Here is a 15639-nt window from a genome sequence, read left to right as displayed (position 1 = left end):
TTGTGCATACCGATCATCTGAGTGTGTTGGTACACAGACATGTAGTGTTCGAGAGGTTCGGTTAATAAATATGTTTGCTTTGGAGCAGGGGTCTGCGATAGTTGGCCACGAAAGTATGTGGTCTTGTATAAACGAAGAAATATAGTTTATTTATTTTTTTCATTTACCTTTGTTAGAATGTGAAGACCACAGAAGAAGAACTCAATGAGTCACTTATGAGTCTGTCGATTTTCTCTTTTTTTATGCGATTAATTCTGAAAAATTTATTTTTTAAGAATATCGTATCCACTGAACTTTAACGTATGTAGACACTCGAAACAGGAAAGTAGAAAGTTTCCTTAGAGCAATCGTGTTACGAGTGGTTCCTCGAGTATTGGAGCAGCTCCTCGAGCGTTCGAGTTAGTTCCGCGAGCCTCGAATTACGTGGGCCATAGAAGACGATTAATCGACGCCCACGTTCAGCCTTCGTTTTGATGGATCAACTTGTCGAATAGATCTCTGCTTGCACCGACAGTGACGACAAAGGCCGATCGAAAAATGTCATCGTTTCCCACGTGGACTCGGGCTGGATCGATCGATCGATTTTTTAAGGAGCATAACTAGACTAGAATTCTACAAAGTGAATCGGCTCGTAAAGTCGCGGTGGTTCTAGACTTAGACTGCTTTGTATTCCGAGCCAGCCACGAGGTTCGTTTAAGAAACTCGACACATCGCGGATCCTTCCTTGTCCTAGACACTCATGACCTCAGTAATATGTATACTGTTCGTGTGCTTAAAAACTGACACAGTTGAAAAGAGTGCTTCTCAGAAAAAAATGGCTAGCTATCCGTAAGCTTAAGCAAGCATTATCCACTAGACTAATTAAATCAGCGAAAAAAACTAGAATTATCTAATAGCAGTTATCTCAGAAGTCTGAAGAAGCCAATCATTACTCGCGATAAATGAGTTTTACAATAAATAGAAGTATGTTTACTAAACTGCTTCACGATAGTATCTCAAAAATCGTGTTTTTGTGATATGTGTCGCAGGTGACGACAGATTCCTCGAAATTGCAAAAACTATATATTGTTCGTTCGATTCTAATATCATCTTTATGTCTCTGTTTTTGTGTTATTGTGAATGGTCATCTTTATTGCCATTGTTTGTTCCGATCCCTGGAACCAGAGTGTCAAAAGAAACGGGCCTCGGAAATGGCTCTCACGTAAGGATGACATCGTCAGGAGTCCTCCATATGAGCATTCTTCGAATAAACACTCTGAGCCTTGACACGGATCGTTTCAGGCGAAAGTTCAAACGCGAGCTAGCCTCTGTTTCTTGGCTGTTCTGCGAACTTCTACTTTGAGTGAAGTTTTTCCTCGTATTTGAAGTTAGCTGTTCAAACATACCTCTTGTTTCCTACTTACTATGAAGTACTATTGTTTTCTATTTATACCTGAATATTTATCAATTCTTTGTACAGCGTTAATAGTTTATTAAACAAATTTGATTGAACTGTGTCTGACTTGTGACTTATTCTACTGCTGACGCGCAGTAGTTAGGTTAGACACAGTGAAATCAGTAGAATTAGTCCCCAGTCAGGCACGACGAAGTCAGTAGAATAAGTCCTGCGCCAGACACATGTCAAACCTATTTCAGGCACTTTTTCAATAGTTAATAACTCTGAAACGAAGCCTGAAATGCAATTTTTGACACTTGTTATCGACCACCCTCTATATTTGCATATTTGTGAATGAGAGGACTTGGAAACAACTCTGTGGCAGTCAACGTGTTAAACCCTGCTTCTGAAAGCATCTTATGTCTCCATAAGGCCCTTACGTGACAAATGTCCGACTGGAACATTGCACTTTGACCTACATACCAAGTCACGAAACATCCAAATTACTTTAAATTTCGAGTTCCGGCAGAGCTTCCACTGCTACGATGTCGCGTGCAGTTTGTTTCGTATGTCGTCCGAGACGGACGTTATTTTCCACTTTGCCAAGTGAATAATACGTTTAAGGGTTCGGGCGTTTCCTGTTGACAGGCGTCCAACCAAGGATCGAGGTCGTACTGGGAGGAGGGGATGTGACCAAGTTGAAATGCGTAAAAAGACAGTATTTCGAAACGTAGAAGAAAAATCAAATTACTCTCCACGCAGAGTGCACCTTTTCTGCAGTCGATAAATAGACAGCCTGCATCGATTAGGCAGGTACCTGTTATATCGACAGTCTCACTAATCAGGCGTCGATAATACAGAGAAATTGACTACCATCGATACAAGCGATCCCTTCTCTGCTCGTCGTCGATAACTCTCTCTTCCTTATCGATCAATTCGAGCGCGAAAACACCGATAAGATTACGCAACTGAAGTATCAGAGTCATCAAAGCTGCCTTCTGTACCTCCATTGTAATTAGCGCTTCGCTTGACAGCCTTCTAAAAGCTTTTCGCGGAACCCAGGAAAAGATGCTTGGTCACGCTTTCCAGCGAACCGTGGCAGAGCACTTGCGCAATGTCATCGCAATGATTCTGAAATTTCACAGACTTCTTCGAATCGAATTTTCGCTGTAGATGCTCGTCATCGATGCACAACGATCGAAGAGGATTCTCGTTACGATCGAGGAAGGGCGTCAGACGACGCCTATGGCATCGCGCTCACGAGATGCAACGCACGATTTTTGGCACGCGAAATCTCGCGCCCTATTAATAGTACGTCGCGTGCCTTTATTTTCGTCGACGATTTGGCGGCGCGGTTAATACGAACGATCGTTTTCTTCCCGCGGAGAGGCGGATCGATCGAATCGATGACGCAGCTCGCTCGTCGATCGCGGAAAGCAATTTCGCGCGATCGTTCGTCGAGCCTCGGTGACCTTGCTCGATCGTGCAACGAGCTTCGGTTGAATAGACGCGACAAGAAAACGTCGCGGATGATTCACTGTTCGCCGTGGCTGCTATCGAACGAGACCAATTCTCGCGGGCTGATAAAAAACGAGGAACGATATCGCGCGGAACAAGAATCGGTCGTATTTTTCAGCGGGTCGTCGGTGTGATTGAGGATCATCGTAACGCAAGCCGCGACGCAAGCGTAATTGCGTAATTTCCAGACTACGCTGACGATGATCCGATAACGGGAACAGATAAGACTCAAGGATCCAGCGGGGATCGGGTCAGATGGGAGAGGATCGAAGCGGATCGATTCGATTACACCTGATCGCGCCAGTAAATCCATTGTTTTTTATCTTTTGATTACTGGTACTCAGTTTAGGGATAGGGAGACTGTCAGATTTTGGGTAAAAGATATTGTAACAAAATACAGTAGCGTAGTATACATACACTAGTGCGTATTACAAGCGTCGATAGTTGTAAAAGTGGTCTAAGTCAAAAATCTAAGAAATTTAATTTATCAATTATTCGGCATTGTTTCAATTTGCATTACAAAATAAGCGATAGCTTCAGCTCCTTTAGACTTTTTGTTTGGATTACATTCGTAATTAGCGACACGCGTATCTATATATCAATCGAAATAAAAATCTTATTTTCATAGAATATTTCTTTAGTTCCATAATTCTACTTAATAATAAGAATGAACAGAATCAGGATTCGAATGATAAAAAAATATCAGAACATCTTCACGAAACGCATGTTCCACCCTCAACCTTCTCAAAACAGAAATATAACACTGCAGTCTTTAAATAATTTCTCAAAGAGAGTCTTAATAAGACATTGTCTGGTTTAAATAAATAAAATAACCGTGCACGTGGGCGAGCTTTGACGCAGCGTCGCATACGCTTCATCAATTCCGCGGGCAATTTTTCGTTACGTAACTTTCGGGTATTTTTGTACAAACCACTCGCGTCAGCCAAGTACGGAAACTCTGCATAAAAACCCTCTCCTCCAAACGAATTCCCTCTCAGCCCCACAAACAACCCTACCGCCACCCAACAGAAAGCAAAACCCAAAACCCCCAGGAAAAGAAAGAATTTTCCTAGCCACAAGCACGAATCCTTCGCCAGCAGGTTTCCCTCGCTTTGAATTTCCAGCGCGAAAAGCAGCAAGCGTTGGCGCGCGACGGCCCGATTGGCGGGATCGGCTTGCCAGGGCAGATGGCGCAGGCGCGTCCAATCGTCGCGCCGCCTCGTCGAACGGCCGCGCTCCATTGGCCGCGAGCCCTCGCCCCTCCGCGCAGCCGCGGTGCCTCGCTGCGCCCCGCGCCCCGCGCAGCGCCAGTTCCCCGGAAACGCCGGCAGACTGGCACGAGGGCGCGCGCGAGAGAGAGAGAGAAAGAGAGAGACTATCGCTCGCTCGCTCCCGACCACGGGTCCGCTGTTAATCATCGTTATCGGTGCGCACGAAACCGTCAACCGATTTACCGCGAGCAAAGACCGATCATTAGCGCACAGCTCGCGTGAACTCGCGGCAGAACGCGACTCCCGAGTGTCGTCTTCGCGTCGTCTTCGTGTCGTCGTCGTCGCGTGTCACGTCGTAACGCGTGCGTGAACACGCGCCCCGCTCGCCGAACAGTTTCCGCGAACGATAGGAGACGTCCCCTCGACCTCTTCGCTCCCGAACCATCGTCTGAGCTTCGTTCGTTCGTTCGTTTGTTCGTTCGTCGGTTTCAGGGAGATTCCGCGGCGAGAAGTGTCCCGCGCGGTTGTGCGTGTACCCAGCGTTCCGCGTTGCTCGCGTGTCGAACGCGCGATGAGCAGCAACGGCAGAGCGAACGGCGAGAACAGAGGACGGAATGGCCACGTGCTTGTATGGGAGCAGCCAGGCTTGGAGGAAGAGGACAGGCCCGCGCGCAAAGGGAGAAGTATGCGCTCTTTCCATACCTTTCCTTCCTCTGTCGCTTGGCACCGTGCTATTTCCCCACTCGTCGCGACGAGTTTCGCCCTGCATTGTTTCGAAGCCGGCTCGCTTCGGGCTCGACGCTTGGACGAGCTGATGAGCTTGTGCTGCGTTTCGTTCGTGGACTTTGAACTCGATGAGGTCTATTAGAGATGGGAGTTTAGGGGACTGATTGGCCCAGAGAAATTAGTTCGGTGCTTGTACTCTGGGGAGAGGATTTCGATTCTTGGAGGTTTCGGTGGTGAGAAGAGTTCTGCGGAACTGAGAGCTAAATTGATCCGAGTCATTTGTGTTATTTCGCGGGAGAGTAGAAACACGAGTCAGCAATTTTTTTGAGGTATTACTGGGAAATCTTGTTTGATTATAATTAGACTGCTGAGCTTTACGTTTTTACGAGAAACTTTAGTCTACGAGAAAATATAGAATCTTTATTGATACAGGAAGGAAAACAGGAATTTACAGTCTACGTATACCGTAACTTGACTAGTATTTCTACTATTTTATCATGCTAAAACGAAAGCAGTAGTATGTACCATAAAGCTCAGTTTCAAAGGAAATAAACTTGAGTCGCTTTATCTCTGAAGTACAAGCTTGCAAGTTGAGCCAAGAGTTGCAAGCTCTCATATATCAAGGCGTAGATGCCTCGTGGAACCCATCGAACCACGTGCTCCCGCTGTCGCTAGGGAGTAGGGACTTTCGTGGCTGCCCTTTCCTCCCCTTAATGTCACTCTTTTGCGTCTGTCTTCGGTAGGCAGGGAACGAGACGCGGTCGATTTTATGCGTTCGTTGATGCAGTCACGCTGCCTCGGATTATGGGGATGGCAATGGCAACAGGCGAAGCACAATTTACTTGCATGGACGTAAAAATAACCACGTGTGGGTGTACTCGTACGTTCTTGTCGCGACGCGATGGTTTCGCTCGTTTTTCGCCGACTCGACGTTTCGAGCTCGGTTTCTGCCTTCCGCTGCAGCGGTCTCTTTGAGTTTTCGAGAGGGGAGACAGAGAATGTTGCAAGGTTCCGCGAGTTGATTAAGAATAGTTTCTTCTTTAGAGATGAAACTTTATCGTGGGAGTAAAATTTGGGTGAATTCAATTCTTCTGCTCTCGTTGAATGAGATTCAAGACGTTTGGGGTCTTATGACCCATATCTAGGTCAGGGCAATGTAAACGATCATTTCTGACGATTCCATTAGGTTGTTGTTCAGTTTCTGATAAAAAGATGCTTGAGTCTTGTCGTGGCTGTTGGCATACTATTTTCACTTTTTATTCGATAGTCTTAGTTACATTTTTAAAACTTCTATCGCCATGTCAAATGTCAAGTAATTCTTTTTCAGTGGATTTTAAGCTCATAAGGTCCTTCTGACGAATTGTAATTTTTTAGTCGATCTAAATGGGAGTATGTAAATTGAAAAATTGTCTTCTATCCCAGCAGCAACCCCTGACCTCGTGCTGCCACTTTTTCCCCCAGGTTCCACTGAAAGGAACCAGAATCCGAACACCTGGAACTCGTCCCAAAGGGGAGAAACTCGCTTCCTCGTTCTTTCCGCTGGCATTCGTTGCCAATTGGTTCGCTTCACAAAGTAATTTCTCTCTAACAACGAGCTGATCGATTCTACTTTTTATAAAATTGTTTATTCGTCGGCCAAACGCGTAAAAGTGGAAAAATTTATTCGCATACTTATGCATGTATCTACTGACATAAAATCATACTAAGTATTATTAATGGTTGCTAAAGTATGATTAATAAATCTGTAGTTATAAGACAAAATGGCAGAAGTCACAGCTGATAGCCCCATTTCAATGCTACATATGAAAATTTGTAACTTCAAACGTGAATTTTGAGTATTCTTGAATCTACTTCCTTTGCTCGATCACGCGATTTTAATAACCATGTCCAGAAAATAATTTGCAGGTGTTATTTACAGTTGACGAAAATCACGTATCAGGCTTTGATGTTTGCTGTTTCTAATAGCACGTATCAGTCAAATTCGAGTACCACGTATGAAAATTGAACGTGCAAATATTCAAGCACTGATATCAATTATGAAGCTGACCTGAAATAATTTACTGCTTTGCTCTAAAATTTCCTTTTCGTCATATTTGCAGCACGTGGGTATTAATATTTTTATTTTCGATGTATTTGCGAGAAAAGAGTGTTTAATCCACTATACTCGTATCACAAATATAAATTTCATTTTATAATCCTCAATTAAGGCATTAAAAGCTCAAGGCTTTCCCAAATATGTGATTCACACCATTTTGTCAAAAAGCCACAGACAATTGTTGAATAATACTAAAGTAGCTTTCCACTAAAATAAATGTAATTACCATATCCCTTTGCACGATACTTCATCAGATAAAACAGCCCTGTCCTTGAAGGATTAAAGTCCAAAATCAGATTCGTTCCACAAATGCAGATCATCTAATCAACGCAAAAATCTCAGTTCTAAAGGAAGTTTCTAAAGCTTTGATCGTTAGACTTCTCAAGAGGAGAGACGACTCATTTCATAATCATAATCGCGATAAGCCTAGATATCTCTTCGATCTCTCTCTTTCTCTGCCCCTCCTCCTCGAGTCCTTTCAACCAAGGTGAGCAGTCAAAGGTCGCCGAATACTCAGAAATCGCTAAGGGCGATAAACGTGCGAATTACGCGAAATTCCTCAGACTACGTTTCTCCACGTGGACTTTGACATTCGCTACGATTCGCTAGCCATACGAGGCGATCGTTTGACGCGGCACAAAGTGTTCTAAGCAACAGACAAAATTCATATAATTTATACATGCACGAGTAGTGTTACGTACACAGAGTGCATCGTGTAAATGGTGCCACAGTTTTCAGGCATTTCAGGCTAATTCGATGATAAATATTAATCGGTAATCAGCTGATAGCAATCTGTAACAATAAATGCTGCAGAATATCCTCAGTGGATAAAAAAATCAAGATGACCTCAATTTTTTTGCACGAAACTTTATCTTACAAAAGTATTTATCCATTTAGAGGTTTGCTTCTTCAATACACTAGCAATTCTACAAGAATATACATTAATTAATCCACACATATACAAAGCCCTACCAGTACTACAATATTACCTATGAGGCATTGAGAGTAACCATAGACTAACTCCATTACATACTAGGAAAAATTGGAAGAAAAAAGGTGACCTAAAATATAGAATATCTTTTTAATAAATGAATTCTACTACTACGATTTCAAAAAAAATATGGCATAGTGCACTTCTGCCCTGCCTCCTATAAACGTGCCTGTGTTGCAAAATATCCTCGTGCACCGATCGATGCATCTGCCTATTCTCCTCAAAAAAAAGTCCCTCAATGGTGAAGTAAAAAACTGATTAATTTATACGCGACGAATTTTTTTCCTCGCGCCCATCTACATTCGCGAAACACTGCGTCGCGCGCGTGAATCGAGACGTTCCCCTGTGGCCCCCCTTCAGCTATTGGCTCACCGCCTCTTCCGTCTTTTTCCCACTGGCAGGCGAGTTCGTCGAGGATCAGTGGTCGACGCCGTGGCACGATACGCTTAAGCTATTTCCATTGGGCGACCACGTGCTCGACGGCTGCTTCACGCCTGCTCGCCTGTTTGTCCTCACGTCCACGACATTGCCGACGGCCACTGGTTCTCGAGGTTGCGCCCAGCTTCGACGCTTCCAATCAGCCTCGAACTTGAAATCGCCGAGGCACGCAGTCCTTTCGATCGTTGCCTGCCTCCCGACGAGATTCTGTCCCGAGGGAACTAGCTTTCGATTAGGCAAGGAGATTCTGCAAGCTTTCGAAGCACGCTTGTGGGAGATAGCGTGAACGGGAGTGGGAAGAGCTGCGGGCACTTCTTTTTGAGGGAGGTGTAGGGGAAAGGAGGAAACACGAATGGGGAATGATAACGAAGCGATTTACTTATTGCCAGTCTTTTTACGTCCGCTTTACGAGGTACTCGTTTGGAAAGCAGGAATTCGTGAAGACTGTTTCAGAGCTGTGGGCACTTCTTTTTGAGGGAGGTGTAGAGGAGAGGAGGAAAAGCGAATGGGGAATGATAACGAAGCGATTTACTTATTGTCAGCCTTTTTACGCTTGAATCATGACTCGCTGATTTAGAAAGTAGAAATTGGTGTAGATTGTTTCGGAGTGATGTAACGTATACTAGGAATAATGAAATATGGTATGAATACAGAATTATTAACTAGTATACAGAAAGTAGTTCTTTGGTGTGAGTCATGTAGATTCAGATTATGAGCGCAGACCTTTTTGAGTCTATATCTGGACGTATGTGGAGTTCCTGCATATCTTCAGTATTCCCTGATTACAAGTTCCCTGTTATACAATATTACCTCATTAGGAGATCGTTGCCAACTTGAGATTATTCAGAGCGAAAGAGTTCGATTTGTCTGCAGTTTAGCCGAAATGGGCTATCGTAAAGATGAATTAAACTCAGGAGTACATCTCTCGTTATAAATTCATCATTTTTATACGAGCCTATATCGAGACAACACTGTACGTCCTATAGCTAAAGCCTGTTCAGATAAACAGTCTTATTTTTACATACTGGCACTTGTCTTCTTCATAAGATCAACTCATACTATGGATACCAGTTGACCTTAGAAACATTCCTCTCGATATAAACTCGTGAGTGAGCCATGAACCTATATCGAGGAAACCCTGTCCTGCATCGACTTTGTCCACGTTCTTCCCAGTCGATCGAGTTAAACGAGTTCAATTGAATATCTTGACTGTTTAACCCGCGACCAGGGATTCACTTGGACCGATTTTCTTCAACGAGCGAACGCCCTGTTGAAACGATCAAAGTTCAGTCTCGCTAGCCGAGCTTCGACGATCGCCACCGCGATGGAATTTCACGGTCGCTTCGAATTTCTCTGGGAAGAGGAGTCGGAAGTCGCAAGCACGATTAATCGTTGCGCGCACGTGAATACCGAGTCGAGATATGGCGCCTTAGCGATACCCCGCTGTGTCGCGATCCGAAAATAAAGCTTGCAACGTGTCTATTATTAACATATTATTATCCCGCGATCTTATTGTACTAGGAATTATAAATAAGCGACGTGCGTTCTGAGTTTCGTCGCTCACCTTGGACCATCGAACTTGCATCGAAGACTAGGATCAATTTCAGCTTAAAAATCAGCTAAACTTGCTAATACTTTATTACCTGCTCTCTTAACTTCTCTTATTAAAAGCTGGACATCCTCGTTGAAAGATATCCTTCAATTCTTACAAGAATCCTGCTGCTCGATCCTTTGGGTACGTTCGCTGCCGACAACGCGATGGCGCGTGATGGAAAAAAGGTCCTCAAGTAGCCGCCCACGCGCCATCGCGTGTGGCATCTGTGTTTAGTCAATAGCGTATTGCGTAACTGGCACACGGGAAACGACACGTCGTGTCAGACAGGTGACGTTCGTATCTACTCGAAAATTTTCTCACCGACTGTACCTCTTTAACACATCTGGCGGAAACAGGATAGTTAATCTTGACCAGAGTTTGCGGCAACTCGCGGTTCTATTAATCAATTTATAAATAAGTAATAGATGAAAGTCAGCGGTGCGAATTTCTAGCGACTTAGTGTTAAGCAATCCTGCAGTGAGTTCATAATTTTATGCAACGTCTTCTATATACAGCATGTTTCAACACCCCCTGTTTTCTTCGGTGGCGAAACGCTTGATAGGCGATTATCCTGCTCGAATTTCGCTAACTTTGCTTCGCGGCTTCTAGCGGAAACGAGCTTAGCCCTTGTAGCGATTTACGAGCACTCACCTTGTTTGCTTTTCGTGATACCGAAGATTCGTATCTTGAAACAAGCGATAAGGGATGCTAGAGTGAGAGGAAAGTGCGTTCTAGTCGATGTCTGAAACAGAGCTACTTCTAATACATTATTCTACATGTGTAAGCCTTAAGTCTGACATAGTAAGACCAGTAGACTAAGTCCCAAGTCAGCCACATTTTTACCTATCTTCATTCTCGTCTCATGCCATCATGTAGAATCACTCCTTAAAAGGTCCCTGACATTTGAACGCGCTGTATAAAAACTGTAATCATAATCCGTTACCTCCGTACTATCGACTCCCATTCAACCACTCCAGTGATAAGAGAAAGAAGTTCCATCTCCTTCGCAATGATCGAGGCTGTTACCAGCAAAATGACGCAACGATACGGGGTCGCTAACTCGATCCCAGATAATGGATAATCATTAAGAGGAAACCGATTCTGGAATCGATGTGCCGCTGTGGATTCACCCCAGCATTCGATCCACTTCCGACCATGATTAAGGAGCCAAGTGTCTTTCTGTTTGCGATACACTCGATCCCCAACTCTCGTTATCAGGCATCACGCTCCACGCTCAACGTCAACGATGACGAGCTTTTTCGTCACATCGCCGTCTCGTTTCGCAACTTGCCAGAGGCTGATGCTCGTCTGACCTGACGTAACGAACAAATATTTGCTGTTGCAGCTCTGGTGGGATCGCGTCACATAGTGACATTCATGCTGTTCCTCGGCATGGCGAACGCTTACGTGATGAGGACCAACATGTCCGTGGCGATCGTCGCGATGGTCAATCACACCGCCATCACCGAGACTGAGGAAATACCGACGAACGAGTGTGGATATGAGAACACTGTCAACGCGAGCCACAACGCAGCTGTAAGTCATCCCCTGGCTCTTCCCTCAGGTCCTTGCTTTCTTAGGAATCCTCCAAATTATGATACTTTTTTAATATACCCTTACCAATTTCTACAGTGTGGCGCGTAAGTCACTTCTCCAGGAGAAAATTGAATATCTTTTCTATTTTTCAATTTTTTCTGTTTCTTGTAATGTGAAACGTAGAAAATGGAATTTTCCTTCTTCCCCCAAATGGCTGACTCCCGTTTTCCATTTTCTATAGTCACTGTCAGTATAGCAGGAAAAGTTGCAAATAATTCTTGAGAAATAAAATTTAATAATTCCTGAAAAATAAAATTTAAATATACCCCTATGAGGTGATATTCTCTATATTGATTCGTCACAAGATACCGAAATCACTGATGTGTACAGGCCACTCAATGTCGAACATCTACGTCGCAATCTTGTTCCACTCTGAATCGATCATGTATAAAGAAATTCATACACGTGTAAAAAACTTCGCCTCTGATTAAAACTTTTATCTCTTATCCGTTTCGATAGCGATGCATTAAGAGAGCATTGTACAAACACAGACGTAGATATTCAGCAATTCGAGTCTCGTCATTTCTCGTGCCCCTCAGATTCCGTTTGACCCTTTTGCCTATTCGCCAAATCAATTACTAAACGACTATAGAAGCTAAAAAGTTCAATTCTGTACAGCATCTTCCTGCTTTAGTAAAGAAAATTTAATAGTATAAAGTACTTCAGAATCTGAGGTGTTTCAGCAAAATGCTACACAAAATTTCCATCGACTGTATCCCAGTCTGTATCGCTGTAGATGTAGCATAACTGTCTGAAGAGATAAGTAATGAAATTTTCCATTGCAGAGCGATGGGGAGTTCGTCTGGGACAGCACCATGCAAGGCTACCTGTTGAGCTCTTTCTTCTATGGCTACGTGATCACTCAGATACCATTTGGAATCCTGGCGAAACGCTATGGGTCTAAGTACTTCCTAGGCGTTGGGATGCTAATCAACTCTATGTTCGGTCTATTGGTACCGATCTCCGCTCGCGGAGGATATTACTGGCTTATGGCTGTTCGGTTCATCCAGGGCCTGGGTGAGGTAAGCGTTCTCTTGGACCCTTGAGAGACCTCTTCTTAAGGGGGTATTCTGGTCTAGACACTCATTCTTAGAAGCTTCTTTGAGTATTTTTTTTTTTGAAAACCAGTAGACTGTTTTATACTGAGCTTTTGTACATTTTAGAGTAGGTGTATAGATTATTTTTTTAAAGCAAAAATAATTAGAAGTTTACTTGATAGATACAGAGAGGTTGTACAAGGACACTTGTCGTTTGAAAAAAAATAATTTGTATACTATGGATATCTGTAACTAAATGTGCAAAAGCTCAGTAAAAAATAGTCTGCTGATTTCTCTACGAAAAAAAATGGCAGAAGAGTCTCTTAAGAAATGAGAGTCTAGACCGGAACACCTCTTTAATCTATTGTCGACCTCGCCCCTCATCTGATCTCTGGCCACGCGAGAAACGCTGTAGAGAAAGAAAGAGGAGGACTAGATAAAGATGTAAAGAGCGAGAATATGTAAGAAAAACGAACATAAAACCCCGCGTCTTCACGTTTTGAACGTTTTTTCATCGTGCGGGTGTATTTTCCTCCCCCTAGGAATGGATTATCCCTATTGCAGGGTCCAATTGTGCCTTGCACGCACGCGATGCTGGCCAAGTGGATACCGCCAAACGAACGCAGCAGGATGGGAGCCTTCGTGTACGCCGGTAAGCGAGGCCACTGCCAACTTTTAAGACTTCTCTATAGATCCTCTCGCAACCGTCTTTTCCTGGACACTCCTACTGAGGTGGAAATGGGATCTACCAGGCTGCTTCTCTCTTCTTTCCAAACTGACCGTCTCTCTCTTCTTATTCGCGCACCTCGAGGCTATTAACCCGTGAATGACTCCACATTTGTAGTGATACGTTGAGAGAGGGTGGTCCAAAAATTTGCAGACCTGTGCTATGTGCACTGAATTCAATAAAAGATGCTTAGTTAATGGAGTGTTTCGTAGATATAGTCTCGTTTGGCGAGTTTAGAGCGTGGGTTGCGTGCTCTTTCACTGTGAATCATTTTAAATTATAATCTATGAAACAATTCAGAGACAAAAAGTAATTTTTCATTTCGACGATATAAAAGTCACCCAATTTGTTCATTGATTACGATATAAAGGATTATTAGGGATTAAAGAGAGATATTTTGACACGTAATTTATTATTATCTTGCACAGGAAATTTACTATCGAATTTCACATTTTGTTTGTTAATCACTGATACAGATTATCGTAATAGGACGTCATTGTGTAGGTTGATGAGCCTGATTAAGCATCTTATATTTCATTTAATGAGTAGCATATGAGTTTGCAAATTTCGGAGCCAGTATAGGTAGGATGGAAAAATGACGGAGGGTCATCGTTACTGTTTTTAATTATCCCTTATCTGGAAATGGAGCTGTATAATGATTTTTGTTCATTTTCACCGTAGGTGCGCAATTTGGCACAGTAATATCTATGCCGCTGAGTGGTATTCTATCTGAATATGGATTTGACGGAGGCTGGCCGTCTATCTTTTACGTATTCGGTGCAGTAGGAACCATCTGGTGCATTGCGTTCCTGATAATGGTCTATGAGGACCCAGAGAGCCATCCTAGAATTGCTGAAGATGAAAAGAAGTACATTTTAAGCGCTTTGTGGGGCAGTGCTGGATCATCAGTGAGTATATCTCTTAGCCTGTGGAGATGAGAGCGGTTTTACTTGAATCTAGAAGGAAATAGGTTCATTTAATTCTTAGCATAAAAGGTGGGGTTACTCATGAACGCCAATACCACTCAGTTCCACTGTTCGAACCTTCATCCTCCACTTCCTGTCACGATTATACTTTCATGACTTTGAATATTCTTTCTATTTAGTCTCCTCCAGTACCATGGCGATCGATCGTCACCTCGCTACCATTCTGGGCCATCCTGATAGCGCACATGGGTCAAAATTATGGCTACGAAACGCTGATGACTGAATTACCCACATTCATGAAGCAAATATTGCACTTTGATATCAAATCGGTAAATAGAAATTCTTGTGCATTCTTAGCGACTCAACCGCGGTGATCTTAAAAGTCCTAAGCCTGAACTAGATAGATATTTATTAATATTTCAGAATGGAACCATTTCTTCGCTTCCCTATCTAGCCATGTGGATATTCTCGATGGTGATTTCCCACGTGGCTGATTGGATGATCTCGAATGGGAAATGCACTCACACGATGACCCGAAAAATCATTAACGGTATCGGCCAATTCGGGCCTGCGATTGCGTTAGTGGCAGCCTCCTACACTGGCTGCAACCCCTGGCTAACAGTTAGCCTCTTGACCATCGGTGTTGGTCTAAACGGTGGTATTTATTCAGGCTTTAAAGTAAACCACCTGGACATCTCGCCCAGATTCGCTGGAGTATTGATGTCCTTCACCAATTGTCTGGCTAATCTTGCTGGACTCCTCGCGCCAATCACAGCCGGCTACATAATCGTCGGAACGGTAACTAATCTTCATCTTTCAACTAGGCAGAAATTCTTAAGTGTAACGTTGATTTCTTAGCGAGATTCTACACAGTGAACTCGAGACGGTGGAGAAATTGATTTATACTCTCATTAGCGGGTTTCCAGTTAAACTGATCACTCTGTACTAGGACACTTATCCAGTTTTCTATACTTGGAAAAAAGAACTTCTATACAAGTACCGTGTATTACTGTGAAAAAGCTCGCTGAAGACTTAACGTTATACTCTGGAAGCTTCCCTCGCCAGTTTAGCTCGTGTATCACGACAGGGTTCTCGTTTTCAGCCGACGCAAGCAAAATGGAGGCTCGTGTTCATGATTTCGGCGGGCGTTTACATTTTATGTGCCACGTTCTACATAATATTCGGCTCCGGTCAAAGGCAGTCGTGGGACAATCCGGACAAAGACGAGGAGAGGCACGAGAAGCAGGGCTTGGAAAGCGTAAAAGCTGTGACAGAAACGCAACATTGACGATGTGGGTGTCTTCGCGCCACGGACACTCTTTCTCTCTTTCTTCTTCTCTGTTTCTCGGGTACAGTGTCGAACGCGCGCGCGCGCTTACGGTCGCCTGAGACGAGCCGACCAGAT

At 43.7% G+C, this 15639-nt stretch overlaps 1 protein-coding gene across 2 annotated transcripts in view; it reads left to right on the top strand.

Moving 5' to 3' along the window:
- Positions 1 to 15639, top strand: part of Picot (putative inorganic phosphate cotransporter protein picot) — a 21193-nt gene extending 5554 nt beyond the window's left edge. The window contains exons 1-8 of one of the 2 annotated variants that reach the window (XM_076388014.1): positions 4556 to 4787; positions 11294 to 11484; positions 12330 to 12566; positions 13146 to 13233; positions 13990 to 14216; positions 14414 to 14563; positions 14658 to 15032; positions 15337 to 15639. In XM_076388014.1, the coding sequence (XP_076244129.1) occupies positions 4676 to 4787; positions 11294 to 11484; positions 12330 to 12566; positions 13146 to 13233; positions 13990 to 14216; positions 14414 to 14563; positions 14658 to 15032; positions 15337 to 15522 (1566 nt within the window). In that variant the 5' untranslated portion in view covers positions 4556 to 4675 and the 3' untranslated portion in view covers positions 15523 to 15639. Of the gene's footprint in view, positions 1 to 4555; positions 4788 to 11293; positions 11485 to 12329; positions 12567 to 13145; positions 13234 to 13989; positions 14217 to 14413; positions 14564 to 14657; positions 15033 to 15336 lie in introns of those variants that run through there. The other variant, XM_076388015.1, reaches the window with a different exon arrangement.

This window comes from Calliopsis andreniformis, chromosome 10, assembly GCF_051401765.1.
Source record: "Calliopsis andreniformis isolate RMS-2024a chromosome 10, iyCalAndr_principal, whole genome shotgun sequence".
Classification (NCBI taxonomy): domain Eukaryota; kingdom Metazoa; phylum Arthropoda; class Insecta; order Hymenoptera; family Andrenidae; genus Calliopsis; species Calliopsis andreniformis.
Note: the sequence above shows the minus strand (reverse complement) of the source record. Positions and strands in the feature narration are given on the sequence as shown.